Source organism: Cydia amplana, chromosome 5, assembly GCF_948474715.1.
Source record: "Cydia amplana chromosome 5, ilCydAmpl1.1, whole genome shotgun sequence".
In the NCBI taxonomy this organism is placed as follows: domain Eukaryota; kingdom Metazoa; phylum Arthropoda; class Insecta; order Lepidoptera; family Tortricidae; genus Cydia; species Cydia amplana.
Genome location: NC_086073.1, coordinates 10,852,179 through 10,874,544, shown reverse-complemented (window position 1 = coordinate 10,874,544; position 22,366 = coordinate 10,852,179). Strand labels below are relative to the sequence as shown.

The 22,366-nt window shown below is 37.2% G+C and overlaps 3 protein-coding genes across 3 annotated transcripts; 1 reads left to right on the top strand and 2 right to left on the bottom strand.

Annotated features, from left to right (window-relative positions):
* Positions 1–647: 647 nt before the first annotated feature.
* On the bottom strand, positions 648–2,479 carry LOC134648476 (F-box/SPRY domain-containing protein 1). The gene is made up of 4 exons (XM_063502996.1): positions 2,062–2,479; positions 1,514–1,787; positions 1,114–1,204; positions 648–792 (listed from the first exon to the last, which is right to left on the bottom strand). The coding sequence occupies exons 1-4, from the start codon at positions 2,409–2,411 to the stop codon at positions 698–700; spliced, it is 810 nt and encodes a 269-aa protein (XP_063359066.1). The 5' UTR covers positions 2,412–2,479; the 3' UTR covers positions 648–697.
* A 385-nt stretch (positions 2,480–2,864) lies between these two features.
* LOC134647949 (integrator complex subunit 10) lies at positions 2,865–4,759 on the top strand. The gene has a single exon (XM_063502337.1). The coding sequence runs from the start codon at positions 2,915–2,917 to the stop codon at positions 4,670–4,672; it is 1,758 nt and encodes a 585-aa protein (XP_063358407.1). The 5' UTR covers positions 2,865–2,914; the 3' UTR covers positions 4,673–4,759.
* On the bottom strand, positions 4,384–13,081 carry LOC134647950 (transcription initiation factor TFIID subunit 5). The gene is made up of 12 exons (XM_063502338.1): positions 13,004–13,081; positions 12,740–12,925; positions 11,567–11,769; positions 11,001–11,200; positions 10,628–10,829; positions 10,075–10,264; positions 9,862–9,937; positions 8,290–8,427; positions 7,011–7,204; positions 6,252–6,365; positions 5,135–5,324; positions 4,384–4,978 (listed from the first exon to the last, which is right to left on the bottom strand). Exons 1-12 carry the CDS (start codon positions 13,064–13,066, stop codon positions 4,770–4,772), a joined length of 1,965 nt encoding a protein of 654 aa, XP_063358408.1. The 5' UTR covers positions 13,067–13,081; the 3' UTR covers positions 4,384–4,769.
* Between the last annotated feature and the right edge of the window lie 9,285 nt (positions 13,082–22,366).

Below are 22,366 nucleotides of genomic sequence, written 5' to 3'. Positions count from 1 at the left end.
CCCTAAGGCCCAGTAGGTAGGCATGGGGTGGTAAGACATTAGGGGCGGCAGTCTATATGATGGGTGCTGAGAAAGGGGCGGCTAGTAGTTACTACAGGGCCCAAGGTGTAGGGTGGCCAAGACTGCAAAGCCGCCACTGTTAACATACCCCGGTCTGATGAAGGCAGATTTGGTTTGACGTTAAATAGTGTGAGGGCAAATGGAAGTTGCTTTATAAGTCGACATTGATAAACTTCGACACTCATATCATTCCACATAGTGTATGGGCCGATACAAACGGACTGCAACTCGACTGCAGTTTGTATGGGAACTGCACGCCGACCGCAAGCCAACTGCAGTTCCCATACAAGTTGCAGTCCGTCTGTACCAGCCCTAATTCTAAAATATAATAATCGTGATTACAACAGTATGAACTTAATTAGTATTTAATTTTCGTTAAGAGTGAATCTATAATCAGATTATGGATATTTATAGTTTCAAGTTTCAATAAGAATAAATGAAAAAGATTTGCAAGTGTAATGAAATAGCTGACACTTTTAATTAATAATATTTCGTTTGAGGAGTCACATTTCTTTTTATGATTTAGTCAATATCAACAACACTTGAGTTAACATACTAGCCCTGCCCTGGTGCATTTTGGCCCCCACCAAACCGGGTTATAATCATTAAAACATTATCTAGATATTGAAAGTTGCTATCAGCCATCTAATGGTGGACCGAGGTAAACCATAGACACTTCAGTATTTCCATACACAGCTGACACAGTTGGATACAGTCGCTTGTTGGGAAGACCTGAAAGAACACAGAAATGAATTAATATTCAGTAAGATAAATACAAGTCAATGAAGATGAATTCTAAAATCCCAAATAATATTTGTATTAAATAAAAAAAAAGGTTTTTTGTAGTGTTGGGACACCTTAAAATTACTTAATCCTGTGAAGCTATTAGTAATTTTTATTGCCATATCTTTAGTCATGTGCATATTTTAAATATGATTGTAGAGTCTGTTCGGAAAGAGAAGAGTCGTGGAATGTATTGGGCCCCATACATTCCACGACTCTTCTCTTTCCGCACAGACTATAGTACATTGAATAACTCCATAACTTATTTACCTTTAAATGCAACTCCTAGAAATTCATAATTTCTTTCAAATGACAAAGTATTATCCTCACAGTCTAATATAACTCGTATGCGCTCACCAACCTGGAAAAAAAATCTTCATTATTAGAGGCATTTTACTTTTTTTGGACTAGTATTTTTTTAAATGTTGTTTAATGTTTTTAAGTGTGAAGCTTCAGGGTAATTACTATAGCTGGTCAAGCAAATCTTGACAGTAAAAAGAGGCATGAAATGAAAATTTTCTATGGGATGATATCCCGTCGCGACTACATTTTTCAAATTTGTCGCCTTTTTCTACTGACAAGATCTGCTTGACCAGCTATAGATATGCAATTCTATACAACTTTTTAGTATTAGAATTGTGTTTTTTATGATTAAATCTTTAAGACTTACTTGATATTTTGGACAATTGTTAAGCAGTGGATAGTGTCCTTGAGTGTCACCATTGTGCAGCAAGTGATTGTCCACAAGATTCCATCCCCAACTCTGTTCATCAGCCCCTAACAACCCCACATAGCCTTGGCATTGTAAAGGTGCTTCTTTGGTTGAGATGCCCACCACAGCTACAGTCCCTAATGGGCCCTCCCATATCACTTCCCAGGCATGTCGGCCATAATTGAAACCCACTTTGCCTCTGCAAGCGTCTGTGCTTTGTGCTACTGGATTCCTGTAATATTTAAATGAGATTAAATTGAAGTGAAGTGAGTAATTTTTTAGAATATTTAAGAGCAGAACATTTTTGAAACATAAATTTAGATCCCTGGGATTTGAGGGGTTATTGTTTCTATTATAACATGCTTGACAATGATAAATAAATAAGGTAATTTTTGTAAAAAATCACATTAAAATATGTATAAATGTAAAATAGCATTGAGGTTAAATAATAATGCAAATAACAATTTACATGGTGGTAGTACTTTGTTTAGCTGTAGATAGCATACCTGTGCAAAGTGAATCCATTTGGTTTAACATAAATGTTTCTGGAACAGTCATGCGGATTCCAAGAATGAAAGAAAGCCTTAAGTTTTGCCTTATAAGTTGTTAATGTAGAAAGCAAGTCTGACTTCATGACTTCTTCTGCCAATCTTTTAACACAATGTATTCTCCATACGTCATTGTTTTCATCACTGAGGATTCTGTACCAACTCTTACAAACCAAGGAACAATTTCGAAGATCTTTCACAGATAAGTATGAAAATATGTTTTCCAATACAAGATCCGGAACTAATTCCGCAATAGAATAACCTTCGCACAAATGCACGTCGTTCAATAAGTAGTTTAATCTTTCCATTACTTTAGATGACTTATTTGCAGAAAATAATTTGTTATCATCTTATCATTTTCATTTTGTTTTATAAAAATGTGGGTTGTGACAAAATCCCATCAAAATCCCGACTTCAATCAAGAAATTTACTTCACATCAAATGTCATTGTCACTTTTGGATTTGTCAAATCAATAGAAGAGTATTTGTAATAAATTAAATTCTTATATATATATAATAAATTTGAATTAAACCTAGAAATAAAATAAAATAGAACAGTTGGTTTGGTGAACCGCACCTGACCGCGACCTCGCGCGTACCTTGGTACGCTCGTCTGTTAGCACTATTACGATGTTGCAAAATTCGGCAGAATGTAAAAGTGGACTCTTGCCGACAAAAAAAAGATCATCTGTCATTGTCAAGTGTCATGTTTAAGTGAAGTAAAGCCGATGCTGACCGAACCTATCGTTTCATTTTGTATTTGTACAGTTTGCTTATCCAATCAATAATTTAGTTGGAAAACAGGATTTTCATGCAAAATCTGCATGCAACCATGCCTGGAATTGAAGCTGCTTCAAGTGATGAAGATTATATTATTACAAAAGCCAAAGAAGCTCAGAAGCATAACATACATTCTGCAAAAGCATGGATGCTTACAGCAAAAACACTATTTCCCACAAATTTCAAGATACAGTTTGAGGCTTATCTGATGGAGAAACAATCTGGTAACTTACAGGAAGCAGCAGAGTGTTTCACTTCTTTGATGTTGTCACGTCAAAATCTTCCAGAACTTTTACCAGAAATATCGGCCATCGCTAACGCTCTTAAAACGGCAGAATCTAGTTTTTTGAGTCAAATGTTTGACAAAATATGTCCCGATATACAACTAACAATATTAAAGACTAGTGTAGAGAACAGTGATGACACCATGGAGCACTGTCGGTTGTTGGTGTTATTATTGAAGAAGTTTCCCCAACTTGGAGTTGACAGTCTGGTAAAAACATTAATCAATGCAGATAAATTCTTCAGTGACAATAGGTATGCCAGGCTCCTGGTTGTGGAAACTCTGCCCCTGCTTAGCTCTTTAGAATCCCCCAGATTGTTACAGCGGTTACTGGTCAAAGCTATTGATTTTTACAACTCTTATGTCTATGATGAAACAGAACATGATATATCAGACCCCTGGCTAAGACTCTATGGTGTATTAGATTTACTTGGAAGGCAACTTGGCTGGGATCCTTATCTGATTAATTACAATAATAGCTTAAATAAGGAAGCATATTTTCAAAAGCTACTGACATTAAGAAGTTGCGATGATTGTCGTCAATTGCTGTATTGTGGAACCACTTTCTTCTTGAGATCACTTTATGAACAAAAATCACAAAAAGGAAATCATATTCTTATTGAAGCCCTAGCAGATCCAGACATAACACCATTGAAGCGAAGAAAATCGGAAATAGAAGTTACTGGAGTTTCATCAAATCAGTTCCAAGCTGCAGCCAGTTGTTGGGAGCTGCTGCACAGTAATGAGGTGATCTCCCGGGAATTCATGAAGTTAGCTAATCAGTTGCAAGTTAAACCTTGGTCTGATGGATTTTCTGAAGAATTGGCACTTTATCAAGGAAGATATGATGAAACAGTTCAGACAGTTCAAGGGAACAATCTTGCTGCTAACATAATGAGAGTATCTTTTAACTTTTTCCATAAAAAGTATGCAGCATGTGTGGAAAGTATACTGGCAGCCCTGCCACAGCTGCCGTCAGTCGAGGGTGCCTTAGAGACAGAGCTGATTGTTGGTGGCACTCACAGACACCTACACTTTTTGCCGCTTACTAAAGTAGCTATTATGCATTACTTCTGTACCCTGCTTATAAGAATTCTGCTCAGCACAGGAAACAGTTCGGATTTAACCTATGGCCACATATTAGTATTGATGCAATTTGGATGGCCTCAGGAAGAAGCTATTTTTATGAACATTTTGGATATTATAAAACGAAAGGGTGTATTTCACTATCATTTATTCTCAGCATATATTATACATATAGACATACTAGAGGAGCTGAGTTTTATGTGGAATGATCAGAATAATAGTGTAGCATTGGATATTTTACCAAATTCCCAACAGCATCTAGGACAGAGAAGGATCGGAACCAGGGGTGCAGATAAGGGAGTAAAGGAAGATTTTAAACAGGCCATGAAAGCCCAAGTTGCGAGAAGTAATGAATCTATCTTAAACTTGATGATACAGTTTATAACATCAGAACGGTCCTACCTACTTCAAGTTTTATGATTTCAATTTACATAAAAAAAAGGTTTTTATTGTAAAAAAAAGTGTGCTTTTATTATAAGATATAATTAAAAAGATTTAATTTTAACATATGTTATTGCTATGTACTTCCTTCATACGTGCCTACAGCCAGCAAAAGATTACGCCTTGTAAAATGCAAACTTGTTATTGGTGAATTTTTCGTAGCAAATGAACGCAACAAAAATTTATCTTCCTTTTTCTCCACTGGGTTATTAGGTGCATCTTCCACTGGCACTTCGTCAGTTATAGCGGCAACATCCCAGAGTTTGATCGTACAGTCTAAAGACCCTAGAAACGTAAAATTTATGTTAGAGATTAGGACACTCGCTTTCATACAATCGAAGATACACTCATTTTAAAGCAACATGAAATTTTGGTCAATATCTCTTTTTGGTGACCTTACACACGGTCAAACGTGCGTCGGACTTTATATTGAAAACTTGCCCGAGGCTAAAATAGTTCCGTCGCGACTAAAAGCGAGCGCGTGCAGGGGGGCGGTGTGCGCGGGCGGCAGCGCGGCGGCCGGCGCGCCCGTCGACACGTCCCACACGAGCAGCTCGCCCGCCGCGCCCGAGCCGCCGCCCGACGCCAGCCAGCGCCCGCAGATGGAGAACTGCAGCGTGAATACTGCGCACTACAAAAATACAAGTGTGTTTCACTGCCGAACCATTTACGAGATTATGTTTGCACATGGTGCATGCAGCTGGCGCAATGGGGTTGGCCGGTCGAAGTATTTAGCGGATGGCGCCATCATAGCTTGCCCTCTCAATCTATAGAATTGTAATTTTTTTTTAATGCCATGGATGCCAGCCCTTTAAGACAAAACTCATAGAAAAGGGGGCAAGCTATGATGGCGCCATCTATGCAACCTTTGATAGTTGTCAACCCCATTAAAGAAAGGCGCGTCTACCTTACGCATACAGTACGCTGTCTTGTTACACCGGTTGCTTCTACACGATGCAAATGGAAGATCTAAAATTCGTTATCTGCCTTTCTCTCGCTCTTCCATATTCGTACGATACCTATAGTTCGTTTTTTTTAGAATTAGAAATAAGGTAAACAATCTTGATGTGTCTTAATTGAAAAACAGATTTTAAAAATGAGTTACGGCAAATATGTAACAATTATGAATCTAATACGATCATTTATATTCTTCTGCTTTCATAAGTAATAGTTTTTGATTTTTAAAAAGCGTTTTTCAATTAAAAGACATGTCAAGATCGCTTACCTTCTTGCAAGTTCTTTCTAATGCTAAAAAAAAACGAACTATAATTAAACTTCGATTCTTGCGATAATACGTCTCTACTTCAGTTTAGCTAGCATACATTACGTTACGAACGATAGGGAAAGATATGCGTTCAGTTTTACGAGGCCGTGCCGTACAGCTGCGATCGTGGCCCACAATTGGAATCGCCGGAAGATCAGCGCTAACTCTCGGGACGGCATTATGCTGAGCGAGCCCATTTCGTGGTTAACTATTTAATTAATTTTCTTTATAATGTTACTTTTGTATGTATGTATGTTAGTTTATCACGAAATAAATGATTTATGATGAACTTACCTTATGCCCCGTCATGATTCTCACTTGAGTTCCCGTCAAACAGTCCCACACGCGCACTGTTCGGTCGCTGGAGCCTGTGGCTATGTAATTTGAGTTTGGATGGAATTGCACGCACTGAAAGTAAAAAAAAGTTGCAACTTGAAAGGTGATACGAGCAATGATCGTGTGCTTGTCTTATTAATATGGTTGCCATTCTCTTACTGGATTTAATGAAATCTTCAGGTCTTTTACGAATGCTCGCAGCATTAAGCTTGCAACTATATCTACAACCCAATTGTAATAGCAGGTTCATTGCTTAGTCATCATCATATGGGGCATTATCTATGAAAAGGGACCTTATTGTCGATGGCGCTTACGCCGCACAGCGTCGTGCGGCATTGTATTTATATCGGAGCATGGTTAATAATGACGTAAGCGCCATCGACAATAAGGTCCCTTTTCATAGATAACGTCACATATCACCTAGCGTTTTCCCGCCTTTTTACACGGATCACGAAGGGAAAAAACAAAACTATAGGGGAGGTATTGGGATTAGTCCGGTTTCCTCACGATGTTTCACTAAGACATGTGGCTTTGAAGTTGCACAGGCTTACCGCTAGGCTACCAGTGCTTCTAACATGCACTTAGGGCCTGTTTACACATTGATGGTTAAGTGCGAGTTTATACATTTTCTAATTGCGTTTAGTGGCAAATGTCTGAGCTTGCACTAAACGTAAACACTAATCAACATAACAAGGCCCTTAGTAAAAACAACCTTACATCAACGTCTGTGAGATGTCCAGAAAAGATCCTCAGCGGTTGATGATGGTCCGTGGCCCAGAGCCGAGCCGTGCGGTCGTGGCCGCACGACGCGAAGTAGTGCCCGTGCGGGGACCATCTCACGTCCCACACCGGCCACACGTGGCCTCTGTACGCCACTAGGCATGTCCAACATTGTAGGGACCATAGTCTCACTATAAATATATATAAGTAGGTACCTATTGAAATAGTCATTTTCGATACAAGCGCGAAAAAGAGGAAATTCGAAACGAGTGGCGATAAATTAAAACACGACCGAAGGGAGTGTTTTAAATCGACACGAGTTGCGAATTACCTATTCGCACGTGTATCGAACAACGTTTTACAGTACATATGGCACTTTAAAGTTTCGACATACGCACGAAAAGTGCTATTTTACGCACTAGTGCGGAAAAGTAGCCCCATATGTACTGTAAAAGTAATTTGACTACATCATAAATTTAAAAAAATATTTTAGGACTCAGGATATACGCAACTCAAAAAAAACACGTTCCGTATTCAGTCGTGTAATGAACTTTTGGTTGCAATTGACCAACTGGTAGGACAATAATGATTAAAGTTTTAACAAGATTGATGAAAAAGTCTGTTTTTAGGGTTCCGTAGCCAAATGGCAAAAAACGGAACCCTTATAGATTCGTCATGTCTGTCTGTCTGTCTGTCTGTCCGTCTGTCTGTCCGTCCGTATGTTACAGCCACTTTTCTCCGAAACTATAAGAACTATACTGTTGAAACTTGGTAAGTAGATGTATTCTGTGAACCGCATTAAGATTTTCACACAAAAATAGAAAAAAAACAATAAATTTTTGGGGTTCCCCATACTTCGAACTGAAACTCAAAAAATTTTTTTTCATAAACCCATACGTGTGGGGTATCTATGGATAGGTCTTCAAAAATGATATTGAGGTTCCTAATATCATTTTTTTCTAAACTGAATAGTTTGCGCGAGAGACACTTCCAAAGTGGTAAAATGTGTCCCCCCCCCCCCCCTAACTTCTAAAATAAGAGAATGATAAAACTAAAAAAAATATATGATGTACATTACCATGTAAACTTCCACCGAAACTTGGTTTGAACGAGATCTAGCAAGTAGTTTTTTTTAATACGTCATAAATCGCCTAAATACGGAACCCTTCATGGGCGAGTCCGACTCGCACTTGGCCGCTTTTTGTATGAAAGTGATATATCTAGAAGTGACATACTGTACTATTATAATTATGGTTGTAATGTATGAATAAAGTACCTGTTGCATCTTCTGAGCAGGATAACAATAAATTCTTAAATGGGTCAAATGAAACTTTGTAGACTGGTCCTGAATGCCCGTATAGCGTACGACAGGCATCTCTATCTCTTTCCTCCATCATTCGTACAAGAACATCTCCTGTTGAAAAAAAAAAAAAAAAAGTTACCTTATTTTACCAATATAATACCTACACACACAGCATAATTGCAGCTACGGGGTGCCAAAGCTGGTAAAGTTCCATGGACCACTGGCCTGCGAAGGTGCCCAACTTGACCGAGAGGCAGTGAGCACAGGCCTCAGTTGGTATAGTTATGCTACTGATTGATAGACATACAGGGTGGATTTTCTTTTTGGGTCAGTGAGGGCAGCTACCAGATCCCGTGCTGCTACGAGAAAACGGTCTAAGAAGACCTTCCCTCGATTTCAAATTAATGAAGATTGGCTTTTACAGATTTTGGAAAAAACATACAGGGTGCGAGAAAAAGGTCATTTTTGACAAACTTTTTTTTTGATGCCAATCGATCCCATTCCTATTAAGGATCAAAAGCTTGTATGGAACCAAAAAAAATTTCCGGCTAGAAAAGCCACTAATCGAGGAAAACTTTTCCCATACAATTTGTATGAAAATGAAAACTTTTATTTTTCACATGCTGTTTTTGTATGCCAATCGATTCCATTCCTATCCAGTATCAATAGTTTCCTAGGGGTCAACTTACGGTAATGTACTAAAAAGCCACAAATTAATAAAAACTTTTTCTATACATTTACTATGGGGAAAATGTGAAATGTTATTCTCAATTTTCTATCTCGCCCATCAGTCCTACAGCAATGTCTTCATACAGTATTATGGTCCTTAAATGTAACAGGACTGATTGGCCAGATAGAAAAATGTGAATTAAATTTCACATGTTCTCCATAGTAAATGTATGGAAAAAGTTTTCTTTAATTTGTGACTTTTTAGTACATTACCGTAAGTTGACCCCAAAGAAACTATTGATACTGGATAGGAATGGAATCGATTGGCATACAAAAATAGCATGTGAAAAATAAAAGTTTTCATTTTCATACAAATTGTTTGGGAAAAGTTTTCCTCGATTTGTGGCTTTTCTAGCCGGAAATTTTTTTTTGGTTCCATACAAGCTTTTGATCCTTAATAGGAATGGGATCGATTGGCATAAAAAAAAAGTTTGTCAAAAATGACCTTTTTCTCGCACCCTGTATGTTTTTTCCAAAATCTGTAAAAGCCAATCTTCATTAATTTGAAATAGAGGGAAGGTCTTCTTAGACCGTTTTCTCGTAGCAGCACGGGATCTGGTAGCTGCCCTCACTGACCCAAAAAGAAAATCCACCCTGTATATTGGCATTGAGCCATTGACTTATACATATAGATATTTCTCTATTCCAGAATTTCCAGATCAGCATCTTCTAAGGAGGTGATGTGAGGGTTGGAAGATTGGAAGTGTATAAGAATGTGATTAACGACGTCTACGCGGACGACATTTCTAATATTAGTTTACTATTATGTTAAGGTAGAAAATCGAATGAGTACAGCAGGAAACAATTACACTGTACCTGCTTCTCTATCAATGTCTTGCAATTTTTCAGCAGATTTCATTCCACGTAATCTTACAGGTGTCAAAGTCCATACCTGATAAACAACAGAATTGGATACTGTAGCCATTTTTAAAATATGAGGAGTGAAATCATATCGGTAAATCTTTAATGGAATTTGATGTTCAATTTTCTTAGAATGTCATTATATCCTAATTGTATAGAAATACCAACTTTGATTGTAGAGTTGTTAAATCCGACAGCCAACAGAGTGGAATCGTCACAGATATCTGCACAGATAGCCGTGTGGCCGCTGTTCAGCAGAGTATAGAAGCAGATGGAGGGAAGACTCTCTGGTCCCAATTGCACACGTTTCGCTGCCTCTCTAAGAGCTTTTCCTTTTTCAATTTTATCCATTTCTTTTCTGTGAATAATGAAACAATTCGATCTACGAAATACGCTCAAAATTCTTATAGGATTGAAAGTTAGCGACCTCCTAGCCTAGCGACCCTGCCTATGAAGCTAGCTAGAGTATATGTCCCTGGCATTTGATTATCACAGATATTTTCCTCAGTTATGTGTGATTTCTATTTGATCTTACTGTGTTAGTAGCTCCACCTCTGTAAGATTGTCCCATATTTATTTATTTATTTTCGACATCAGACTATAATCTCATTAAAGATGCATTTATTTCAATTTTTTTTTAACTTAACAATCCTTTGTCAATTAAAATGGATTAACTCTTTGTATATCAAACAGAAACATTACATGTTCAATATTAACTTACAACTCTGGCAGAGGGATTCTGTCATTCGGAGGTGCATTAGGATCAGATTTCGGTTTCTTCATGAAAATATTGTCTTTTTTAGCTTTTTTCTTCTTTGGCTTATCTGGAGTTTCCTCAGTTTCCTCTTCATCTTCAGTGGGTACGGGAAACAGTTGTATATCTGGCTCCTTCAATAGTCCATAGTACACTTTCGTGCGATTCTCTGCAATTATAACAAAATAGCTATACACATAACTTTGTTATTAAAATTTAGTTTTGATCACACCTGTTCTCAAATATGAATTATGATAGTTGAGATTAGGGGGCCGAATGGAGGTTCAATACAGGATTATTAATGGGGAGAGGTGCTGCTTGTAATAAACAAAAGTCAAACCATTTCTTGGTGCTTCTCCAAGTATGCTCCCAATGCTAGTCCGGACCTGAGCCAGAGTCCGGCCTGGGCCATCGTGGATGTCAATGTGGATGTGGTTATTGATGATGTTTATGATGACTGTAGAACTCTTTTGTTCATGCAGATAACGCTTGAGTTGCGATGATGCATCTCTTGACATTTGCACTACAAATTTGTTGGTGCTAAAATAGAATATTGTACATATTAAGAATAAGAATTTAAAGTCAAATTTTACCAAACAAAAACATCATCAAAATCAGTCTCGGTATTAGTAATTGGAGTTATTATTTCAAAACACGAAATTTACAAAATTACATTAAAATAAGACCCTCAACAAGGAGAACCAATGATTTAGTTCAGATCACATAACCATTGGATGAAACTGCGTAAACCGATCATGCAGGCGGTATATGTCTAATAAAGTTGTCTAACAGTGGATTTCTTTTGGCTATATTGATATACAAGATAAGTAAACTGTTTGTCTTACCACCACAACTGTTTTAGTTAACAATATATTTCAAATGCCGTAAGGGCCCAGTGAACATTACCTATAGATCTCTGCCAGTTCATTGCCCTTTATTTGTTCCTTGCTTTTAACAATTGATATTTTTTTCAAATCTTCCTGATAGTAATCTTCCTGTTCCGGACCAAATTTCTCCATGAAGTTCATGGCATGTTCATTATGGTCATACAATATGAGCACCATGTACATGTGCACAAACACTGGGTACAGAAGCGTTGAGAGCTCATGCTGTAATACAATGTATATACATCAGGGTATAATATAGATCTATACTAATATGATAAATGCGAAAGTGTGTGTCGGTCTGTTACCTCTTCACGCTTAAACTGCTGAACCGATTTAGTTGAAATTTGGTATGAAGGTAGTTTGAGTCCCGGGGAAGGACATAGGATACTTTTTATCTCAGAGCTCACCCCTTAAGGGGGAGAAAAGGGGGGTGGAAATTTGTATGGGCAATCAATAACTGCTGAACCAATTTAGTTGAAATTTGGTATGGAGATAGTTTGAGTCCTAAGGAAGGACACAGGGTAGTTTTTATCCCAAAAATCACCCTTTAAGGGGGTGAAAAGGGGGGTGGAAGTTTGTAAGGGGAATCGTTAAAAAGCAGATTGGGTAAAAATAAGCTATCCAAATTACTAACTCCATGCAGACGAAGTCGGGGGCAAAAGCTAGTAAATGATAAGTGAACAATAGGTGCTAAGGGGTTAATTGTAACCTCTTAGCACCTAGTGGGTACACTTGAGTTTGAGTATTAAGTGGAATTTAACTCAATACTCAAATTGAAGTGTACTGTAACTTAAGAGTATCAGAAAAATATGAGATTCCCAAAAGTTGGTGCAGGAGCTAATGTAACAAAAAAATTGTTAAAAGTCAGGATAAATTGGCCCAAAAAACTTGTTTATCTTCTTATAATACCACAAATGCTACTACAAAAATACTTTGAATTGTGTTATTTAAAAGTGCAACATGTCATAATAAAATAAAGAAGTAAAATTAAAGGTGGCCAGGTATGAAATCTGTATGATCAGAAATAAATGAATCTAGGTGATCATACATTTGTCACTACAATCAGGTATTAAATGGCAAATCTAATAAGATATAATAGAACTTCGGGAGTCCCACTTATATTATATACTTACCAATGTAAATATATGTGCAATAATACGCTCCTATTAAACATACTACGAGTGCGCCTTACCTTGTAAACATCTAAAGAAGTTTCGACAAACTTTTTCAAGCTGTCGTAGGCGAATTCATAACTGTATGGATCACTCTCTGTATGATGTGAAGTCAAAATATTAGCAAGTTCTACTTCAGGTAAATCCAAGTTTTCTATTACGGCATCTCCCAAACTTGCTTCTTTCCTAAGTATTTCTTCAGTACCCTGTAAAACAATACCTACATTAAATTTAGAAGTACAAAAACGCATGCCGCAATAAAACAACAGGTATTTATACCTTACCTTAAGGTTATATTTTCTCAGCAGTTGCAATACCGCCAGAAGTGGTGTAGACTTTTCCCCCATTCTTTGCACCTTAATTCACAATTTAATATACTAAATTTTACAATTTAATTACAAAAGGAATCATGCACAGTGTCAGGCATTGCAAACCAAAGAGAATATAATCAGTACGTTTTAAATGTTTTAATTTTAATGCAAACAGATTTTTTTTTTTGGATTTTATGGCAAACAGAAATTTTGGCATCACAAAAATGTTGCCTGAACTTTAATTCGATTTCATCCAATCTTCACCCGTGGTTCACTTATAGCGCGTTCACAGTTCACACGGGCAATCCAATTTAATCAGATTATAACAGACTACCGCACCGCGACCTTGGAGCGGTTCTAGTAGGAACGGCATTGACGTCCGTACCACAGATTATTAACTATAGTTGGTCAAACCAAATTGTCAGTAAATAAGAACAAAAAAAACTATACTCATCCTTTTCTTTTGGGTGCTATTTATTACTAGTGTTAGACAAAGATAGTATGATTATCTTTGTCTATGTCTGAGACAGTCCTTTGACAAACTATAGTTACTTCGTGTTCGTAAGATCGCACCGAACCGTTAAAAAATTGCGATTAAGTGGAGTCCAGACGGGATCAGAAAAGAAATTGGCATCTCCAATTTAATCACAAATTTTAGTTTTATGGTGATATTTGAGCGTTCTAAATAAAAAAAAAGTGTCCTCAAACGCGAATACTAGAGTCAGAAATTGGTTTTCTTGCGTCCGCATTTCCATTTTATTGGTAATATTGGTCATAATCGGGGATCATCGAGCCAAACTGGCGTTTGCGTCCGCACGTCCTGATTTGATCGGTCAATTTCATCAGATTGGCGAAAAATCGTCCTCGTCTGGAGACACCTTAACCCTTAAACAGGTTGTGTATCTATAGCTGGTCAACCAAATATTGTCAGTAAAAAAAGGCGCGAAATTCAAATTTTCTATGGGACGATATCTCTTTGCGCCTACATTTTTCAAATTTGCCGCCTTTTTCTACTGTCAAGATCTGGTTGACCAAGTATATTTGCATTAAAAAAAATGTATGATGTACATTACCATGCAAACTTCCACCGAAAATTGGTTTGAACGAGATCTTGTAAGTAGTTTTTTTTAATACGTCAAAATCCCCTAAATACGGGCGAGTGGGCGAGTCCGACTCGCACTTGGCCGCTTTTTTACAGTAGCACTTGCGGTTTTGCTTAAGAATAGACAAAGGATTAGCCGTTCGGGGCCAGCTACAAATCGAAAGACTATACGAGTACCTAAAGTCCGTCAACCAAATCTTGTCAGTAGTAAAAGGCGGCAAATTTGAAAAATCGCGGGTTAGCAACACTGTGTTCGAATAATTCCAAAATGCGTGTCATCTGTGTTTTATCTGTGGAATGCGGATCGTGATGGGATCGTGAATGACAGCCGTCACCTTATTTGTTTTCATTTGGTTTTCATTCTGAATCGTTTCTGTTTCAAGAGATATTTCTGCTGTCACCATTAAATACCAATACATTAAATAAGAATAAGCAAAGCTAAGGGGCCTACAATGTACAATCATGCTCGTTGATGGTAAACATTACTAAAAATTGAGGTTATGACAAGTACATACTGGAAGAACTCTTTCGAACTTTTAAGATTATGTTCAGTTTTTTTGTTTTAGGGTTAAAAGGCATAAATAAAATTAAAACGTATGCCTAAATCTATCCAACAAGACCATAAATTGTGTCCTGGAAACCGTCCATAGGCCCACATGTCTAATATTTTCAGCAATCAGCTGTGACTATTTACAAAGATGCAATAGAATACTACAGAGTATTATGCTTGGTTGAAGTGACCCGGTAACATTGGTAACTTCATTATATTTTTTCAATTAATGACCTGAATTATAGTGTAAGCTAAAGTGACCCTTATCTTATTTACCTTTAAATTAAATAAACACCCAAATATCAGTTGTTTTATTTTTAATATGTAATCCTATTGTACAATATATACCAATCAAAAAAATTACACAGGTAAGTATGTCATATTCATCCAGAAGAGTACACTAATTTACATTAACAAGTGGCATATTATATTGTAAATAACAAATATATGCACTATCTAATTATCTGCATTTTGATATGATTTTATTTTAGTAAACTTAGAAGACATAGATAGGGAACAAAGAGAATATAAACACTACGATAGGGAGTTGTTTTTGATATCTTCAAATTTGTTCATCATTTTGATTAACATTGTTTTAACATCGCTTTTAAATTGTCCGTCCATGTTTCAAATTTTTTCAATAAACCGCGAGTGACAATTTGAATTGACGTATTACGTAATACGCAGGGCGCGCTCAGCGGAAAAAAAAAATCTTTTGGTTCGATGTACATTGCTGCTTTTCTTAGCGCAATACTGCTCTTTGAGTGTTGCCCTACTTTAGTTTGCTTTACATTGCTACTGACAAGATTTGGTTGACGGACTATATATAAAATATTGTTATTGTATTATTATTAATTACTTGTTTAATTTATTGCCCGTATTGGATTAACACACTGTATAGCGAGCGTTGTAACTTGTAAGTAGCGAGCTGGCGAGTAACGCACAGCCAAACACGTTTAAAATGTCTTTGAATATTTTTAGGCCCAAAAAGCGTTTGAATGACGCGTTGTAAGCGTCACAATAGGTAGAGTCGGACCAATAAATGTCTGCAGCGGATTTGATAGCCCACGCAGTGCAAATGTTATTTATACGTCATAATTTCATAGAAATTTGACGTTTAAAATAACACTTGCACTGCGTGGGCTATCAAATCCGCTGCAGACTTTTCTTGGTCTGACTCTAGGTATAGGTGAACCAGGATCTATTGAGGGTGCGCCATGTTACGGAAATTTGTTGGTACTAATTTCTAGCAATGGCAACAATTTTAATAATAGACAACATCTACCCTCTATGATAGTTGTCAATATTGACAATGTAAACATTGCTTTGTCTAGTTTCGTGTGAATTATTATTAGACTGCAATAATCATGCCGAAAGTTTTAGATTTTATAGAGAAAAAAGTTGTAAATAGTGTATATAGTTATTTATTGAAAAAAAAACGTGCGGGAGAGCAATTTCTTCCATTAGAAAACATAACGAAATTAGCATCTGAATTGACGGGTAAGTTTCAAACTTATGGACAAATGTCACTATAGTCAGGTCGTCACGATTTGGTTGATATCTTGTAATAATTTGATTTGTGTATTAGGTGTATCGCATGCATCGGTATCACGGATTGCTAGCGAAGGGCGGCGTTTATCTAAATCGAGTCAGCCATTTAAGCGTAAAAACCGAAGAAATATCCAAACATCAAACTTCGCACTTATTAAAGTTGTCGGAATAAAACAAAAATCATCTGCCAATTTCCATTGTCCCCACTATACAAATTGTTGCTATATAAAATTGAAAACGAGCGCCCTCTTGACAATACTCCCAAAGTTCTGGTTTACCTATACATGTGTATTTTATTAACACTATAGCGGTGGCGCTTTTGATCAAGCGTTGTTGGATTTTCGACTTTAAACCTTGGTCGTTAAATTGAATTTAGCGTGCGGACAGATTCAAGCTTTTTTAACGCGCGTTGAAAAAGCGCTCGTGCGTATGGGGCCTTAAGATTAGATAGAACTACGCAGATCACAGGACTTTCTTCTAATGCTAAGTAACAAACGCGCGCCATATTATGGAAAGAATGAGTGAAAGAAGGCTGACAAAGAGAGTGTATAAGGGAGAAGTAGAAGAGGGAGTTGGAAGGGGCAGACCTCGGCAGAGTTTCTCTGATCAGATCGAGGAAATCCTGAAGATAGGCCAGGTCAAGAGCAGCCTAAACCGGCGAGCGTGTATGAGGAATGTTATGAAAGTAACGGAAGCGAAAGAGGTTTACTTAAACGTATGTCAGGAAGTCAGAGGGCCTACCGCGAACCACGTTCGTCGTGTTGCCTCTCTGTCGCACTTGTAAATTCGTACGTAAGTGTGACAGGGAGGCAACACGACGAACGTGGTTCGCGGTAGGCCCTCAGGATCGTAGCAAGTGGAAATCCGCGGTCACTGCCTACCCCTCCGGGAATAGGCGGGATTATATGTATGTATGTGTGTAACATTTTCAAACTAAACTGAACTGTCACTACATACAAAATAATAATAGCGCTCTCTTGACAATGATCATATATTTCTGGTCTGGCTTTACCTATTATTACTTAGTTCAGTTAAAGTTAGAAAGCCTCATTTTCCAGAGAAGTGTAAAAAACTTTTTAAATAAAATTCAGTAAGTACGCTACTTGTTAAATAAAATTCAGTAGGCAGGTTCATTTAATATTAATATCTGGGTGACCGAGTTTCGCTCGGAAAACATAAAAAAACTCGAGAATGCGCGTTTTCCCAGAGATAAGACCTAGCTAGATCGATTTTTCGCCCCCAAAAACCCCCACATAGCAAATTTCATCGAAATCGTTAGAGCCGTTTCCGAGATCCCCGAAATATATATATATAAATAAATAAACAAGAATTGCTCGTTTAAAGGTATTAGATTATATCTGTCTTTGTTAATGATAGAGTCAGACCAAGAAAAGTCTGCAACGATTTTGATAGCTCAGTGCAAGTGTTATTTTAAACGTCAAACTTCTATGAAATTATGACGTATAAACAACGCTTGCACTGCGTGGGCTATCAAATCCGCTGCAGACTTTTTTTGGTCCGACTCTATTACCTTTCCACATACTTACCTATCAATCTGATTTGTTGTTACCGCGTTGAATTTTCGTGTTTAAGGCTCAAGGAAATAAGATTAATGGTTGCAATTCTATGGGAATCTGTCTGTCATATACCTAACGTCATTTATCATTAGTAACTCGGCATTAATCCAGTTCTGTTGTAGGTAAGTATAATCAAATAATATTACCTGTGAATCCTGTGATGTACCTATTTCGGTGTAAAATTGGTTAATTTATCTTAAAAGGTATTATCTATCTTTGTTAGGTACCTACCTACAGTTTCCTCTTAGGATCTCTTAGGTAGGAAAACTGAGAAACAGAAGGTAGGTAGGTAGGTATTACACGTGGGTAGGTATTTGTAGGTAACGTCGCGATGATGAATTTGCACTGGCGGCGGTATGACCCGGCAGTGTGACCCCGGCGGCGTGGCCGAATTGTGTGCGGATAGGGAGCTTATGATTCTTCTTAAATAAATTAACTGAAAATTTTCAAAATACCTTTGATTGATGACTGCCTGTTATCCCCATGAAAGTTATTTTATGGAGCTTTAGAGCGGATATTTAATTGGCTTGATACTGTGCGTACTAATTACCTATATGACGATTTTTACTTAAGGAGTTCGAAAATATATTATATTATTATTGTGACTTTGATCACAACGGTTCACTGGCTAGCCGCGTGATTACCAAACTTTATAGGTACCTTCACAATAAATAGGTCTCGAATGTGCTCGTATTAACATGAGTATGATGGACAGAATTAGGAAATTAAGTAAAGATGTTTTCATGATGACAGACTTCATTTAGACTTCCGGTTCCAGCGCCATCTTGATAGTTAGCTTCGCGATTAATCCTTTATTTTTAGCTCAATTACATTGTTTAAACTGTAATATCGATAGCTTATTATACAGTAAACTAATGTGGTGGAGTGCAGTGAATGGAGAATTAATCTTGAAGCGCGTTTAATCACCATTTTGGTGTCAACGGCCGCGGCCGGTTCTCCACGTGCTTCTTGTAAAGTCTGCTATCGCTTTACAAGAGCGAATAAAATCACCGTACACTGTCTTGTACTAACCGTACAATTTAAATCGTATTACCTTGCTACTATGACCTTGATACTGGCGAAATTGCCCCAATGGGCTGAAGCCATAATTTTAAAGAAGAAGAAGAAGAGACTTAATTTAAAATGAAATGCTTTACCTTACAAATGATGTCGTTTTGTTTTTATTTTGAGGTTGGCGCGTACATGTGTTCCGTAAATAAAACAGATTTGATGATGATGAATGAAACAGATTTTAAAACACTCGAACCCTTTACTCGCCCAAAAACCTATTGGAATAAATCCAAGAAGTAGGTACTTACATCTTAAGTAATTTCGTATCGATTAAGTATCTAATCATATAAGAATGTAAAAAAATACGCATCTTATTACTAGGTACCTACCTATATTATAAAAATCCGACGTAGGTACCTAGTCTTAAGGCTCATTTAGACGGCGCGCGAACTCGTATACGATTTTAGTTACATTGCGGACCATTGAGGTTACAACAATTCAGCCGTCCGATCAAATAACGTAATGTAATTAAACTCGCATGCGAGTTCTCACACCGTCTAAATAAGCCCTAAGGATGACTCACATTAGAACGGTCTGGGTCGGGGCCGAGGCCTCCGGCACTTCGTTTTCTATGACGGCTGATCGGTGATCACGTGATGCTTAAAATATAGCAATTGAAATGTCGGACGTCTCGACTGCCTCGCTCCGGATCCGGACCGTTCTAGCTAGCGTGGTCATCCTTTACTGAGAGTGAAAGTTTTTCCTTAGACGTTATCCTACTTCTCAGAAATGTACCTTAATATACACATGGATAAAATCAAAATTCATTTCATGTCACGTTAAAAGCATTAATTTTGCCTACGTAGATTTTTGTAAATATATTGGATTTTTGTTATTTGCTTCGAAAAAGTATAAACGGCAAAGACGCAAAGAAAATGGGAGTGATGATTGGCATTAGGATTTTTCATTCGGATAATACAAAGTGGCGAGTAATCATTGTAATAGGTAATCTAATTAAGGACGGGATAGCCGCCGAAGCGGAGCCGAGCCGAGGCTCGCTACAAATTTAATTACTTATCCCACAATAATCACGCTGACGTTTACCTAAGATACTTTCATCGGTCCTGAGCTAAGATTAAACGAATTAAGCGACGACGGTGACAGGTAATTATATGTGACGAAATACCACTCTTTTATGCTACAAATACGACATAACTCATAATTCTCATAGATATGCATTTGTGTATTTTGGAATTTAAGATAAGCCAACAAATATTCTATTTGATAACGTCCTACCTACTGTATCTTTAACAAACGCTTTTATATAAAGAAACACACATCAGATTTTGTCTCAAAATAACCCTGTATGGTACTGTGCCACTGGAATGTTATATCTAAGTAGATATCATTTATCTTATCTGACATGTTCCAAAAGCATTATATGTCCAGTTTATCAGCTCTATTAAAGAAAGTCTGCGAAAACGTCAATTTCTGTAATGTCTGTAAGGATCATTTATAATTTTGATGGAGCCCATTAACTCAAGCATTCGTTTAATAGTGTGTTTGATGTTTGCACGTGAACCCCGGTCCAAAGGGTCCGCAGGGGAAACGCTTATCTCACGCAGGCTTGTCATGTTACAAACGCTTGAAAAAGGTACCTACGCCTAATCCCTAAAAGTAGGGGCAGCAAGGCAAGTGTCACTCATCCTTATCTAACATTGCAGAACAGGCTGTTGTCCAGCGGATAAATCTTATTAAAAATACGAAGCTCCCGACATGAGATTCAAGTGTCAGTAGAAATGAAAGCTTTTAGGCTTTTAAAATAGTAGGTATATATATTATGAATCTTCAGATGTACGACAAGGCGCTATTCTTAGTCTCAGAGTTAGCCCCAAAATGGTATTAGATACACGGTACACCCATTAGTACAAGTTTGTAGACCCGGAGATAGACTGATAACAGTGATAACTGATATACCTATATCCTTATTTCCAGATCCCTGGAAGCTATTTATTAGTAGGTAGAGATAAGAACTTCGATAATCGAACTTTAAGAAAAATGTTTGAAAATCTGGGATTTAAGGCTGGGTTTCAAACTCATTTTTTGCCTGATTTGTTTAATGCTAAAGGAAAAATTATGTTGTTAGCTGTCAAGTTATACTTAGGTACAGTCTCGCTCCGTGATTTTTACGCCATTTAGGGTTCTAGCTAAATTGGACATTCCATAACGTAGGTAAGTACCTATGGAACAACCAATTTAGCTAATAGGGCCCTAAGTAAATATTATTCCAGTAATTAAATTCGCTTCTTGGTTAACTTCAAAAGCACAATTAAATCGAATCCGTAATTGTTTGTGTATTTAGGTATCTATAGTATATCGATTGATCTACTCCAGCGGTCGGCAACCTTTTAGCAGCCAAGGGCCACATAATAGTAGTTAACGAAGTTGACGCGGGCCGCGCTTTGCTAACATTTGTGACGTTATCAGACATTGTCGTTTGTCAATATTACATACAAAATAGCCAGGGGGGCTTGCGGGCCGCAAGTGAGACCGCCTGTTGCCGACCGCTGATCTACTGTAAGCCTGTTTCGCTTTAAATTTAGTTTAATGTCTTAAGACTCTTAAGCTTACTCTAGTTTCTTAACATTAGTTAGATTAGAAAAATCGGTTTCTTTTGTAAACTTTTTATTGGTAAACAGTAGGTAATTTAAAGTTACTTTAATTCACTATGAATAAGAGATATGTCTCGCAGGTCACCTAGCTCAAAGAGCAAGATGTTAAAAATAACTTTTAGCAAATAGGTTTATCAATCGAGTAACAAAATTGTAAAAATGCATTACAATGGATAATAAACACATCTTAAGATAGCACCTAACATTTTTTTTATTTAATGCTGTAGTAATTTGCAATACTTATAACAAGATTGACGTCAGTCTTAAGATCCGTCTATTATTGCCATATTATTTCAGGATCATTATTTACATCATTGATTTCTAAATAAATTTGGCAATAGGATTTAGTATACAACTATACCTAGGGGCAATACTTTATTATATTCAACTACTTAACTCTAAATTTGGTCTTTGTAAAGCTAATACACTTACAACACACATAACAGGGATAACATTATTAAAGTAGCGAACATAAATTTAGAATTATTCTTCTACATAGTAATTATATTTAAGAACTCGATGTCAATGCTTATTGATTAAAAATATTAAAATCATTAACAAGTTACTAAATCTTCTTGTCCGTCGCTTGAAGTTAAATTTGACACCTGTCATTTTCAAATAATTTGTGTGACAATACGTCAATTCATCATCTTCCTCGCGTTGTCCCGGCATTTTGCCACGGCTCATGGAAGCCTGGGGTCCGCTTGGCAACTAATCCCAGTAATTGGCGTGGGCGCTAGTTTTTTCGAAAGCGATTGCCATCTGACCTTCCAACCCAGAGGGTAAACTAGGCCCGTATTGGGATTAGTCCGCTTTCCTCAGGCGATGTTTTCCTTCACCGAAAAGCGACTGGTAAATATCAAATGATATTTC

Coding starts and splice junctions, on each gene's coding strand:
- LOC134648476 (XM_063502996.1), bottom strand. CDS start 2,411: ATGGAAAGATTAAACTACTTATTGAACGACGTGCATTTGTGCGAAGGT. Junction 1,788..2,061: donor AATGGATTCACTTTGCACAG/GTATGCTATCTA, acceptor TAAATATTACAG/GAATCCAGTAGCACAAAGCA. Junction 1,205..1,513: donor ACAATTGTCCAAAATATCAA/GTAAGTCTTAAA, acceptor TTTTTTTTCCAG/GTTGGTGAGCGCATACGAGT.
- LOC134647949 (XM_063502337.1), top strand. CDS start 2,915: ATGCAAAATCTGCATGCAACCATGCCTGGAATTGAAGCTGCTTCAAGT.
- LOC134647950 (XM_063502338.1), bottom strand. CDS start 13,066: ATGGGGGAAAAGTCTACACCACTTCTGGCGGTATTGCAACTGCTGAGA. Junction 10,830..11,000: donor TGGAGAAGCACCAAGAAATG/GTTTGACTTTTG, acceptor TTATAATTGCAG/AGAATCGCACGAAAGTGTAC. Junction 5,325..6,251: donor GAATCATGACGGGGCATAAG/GTAAGTTCATCA, acceptor GTATTTTTGTAG/TGCGCAGTATTCACGCTGCA.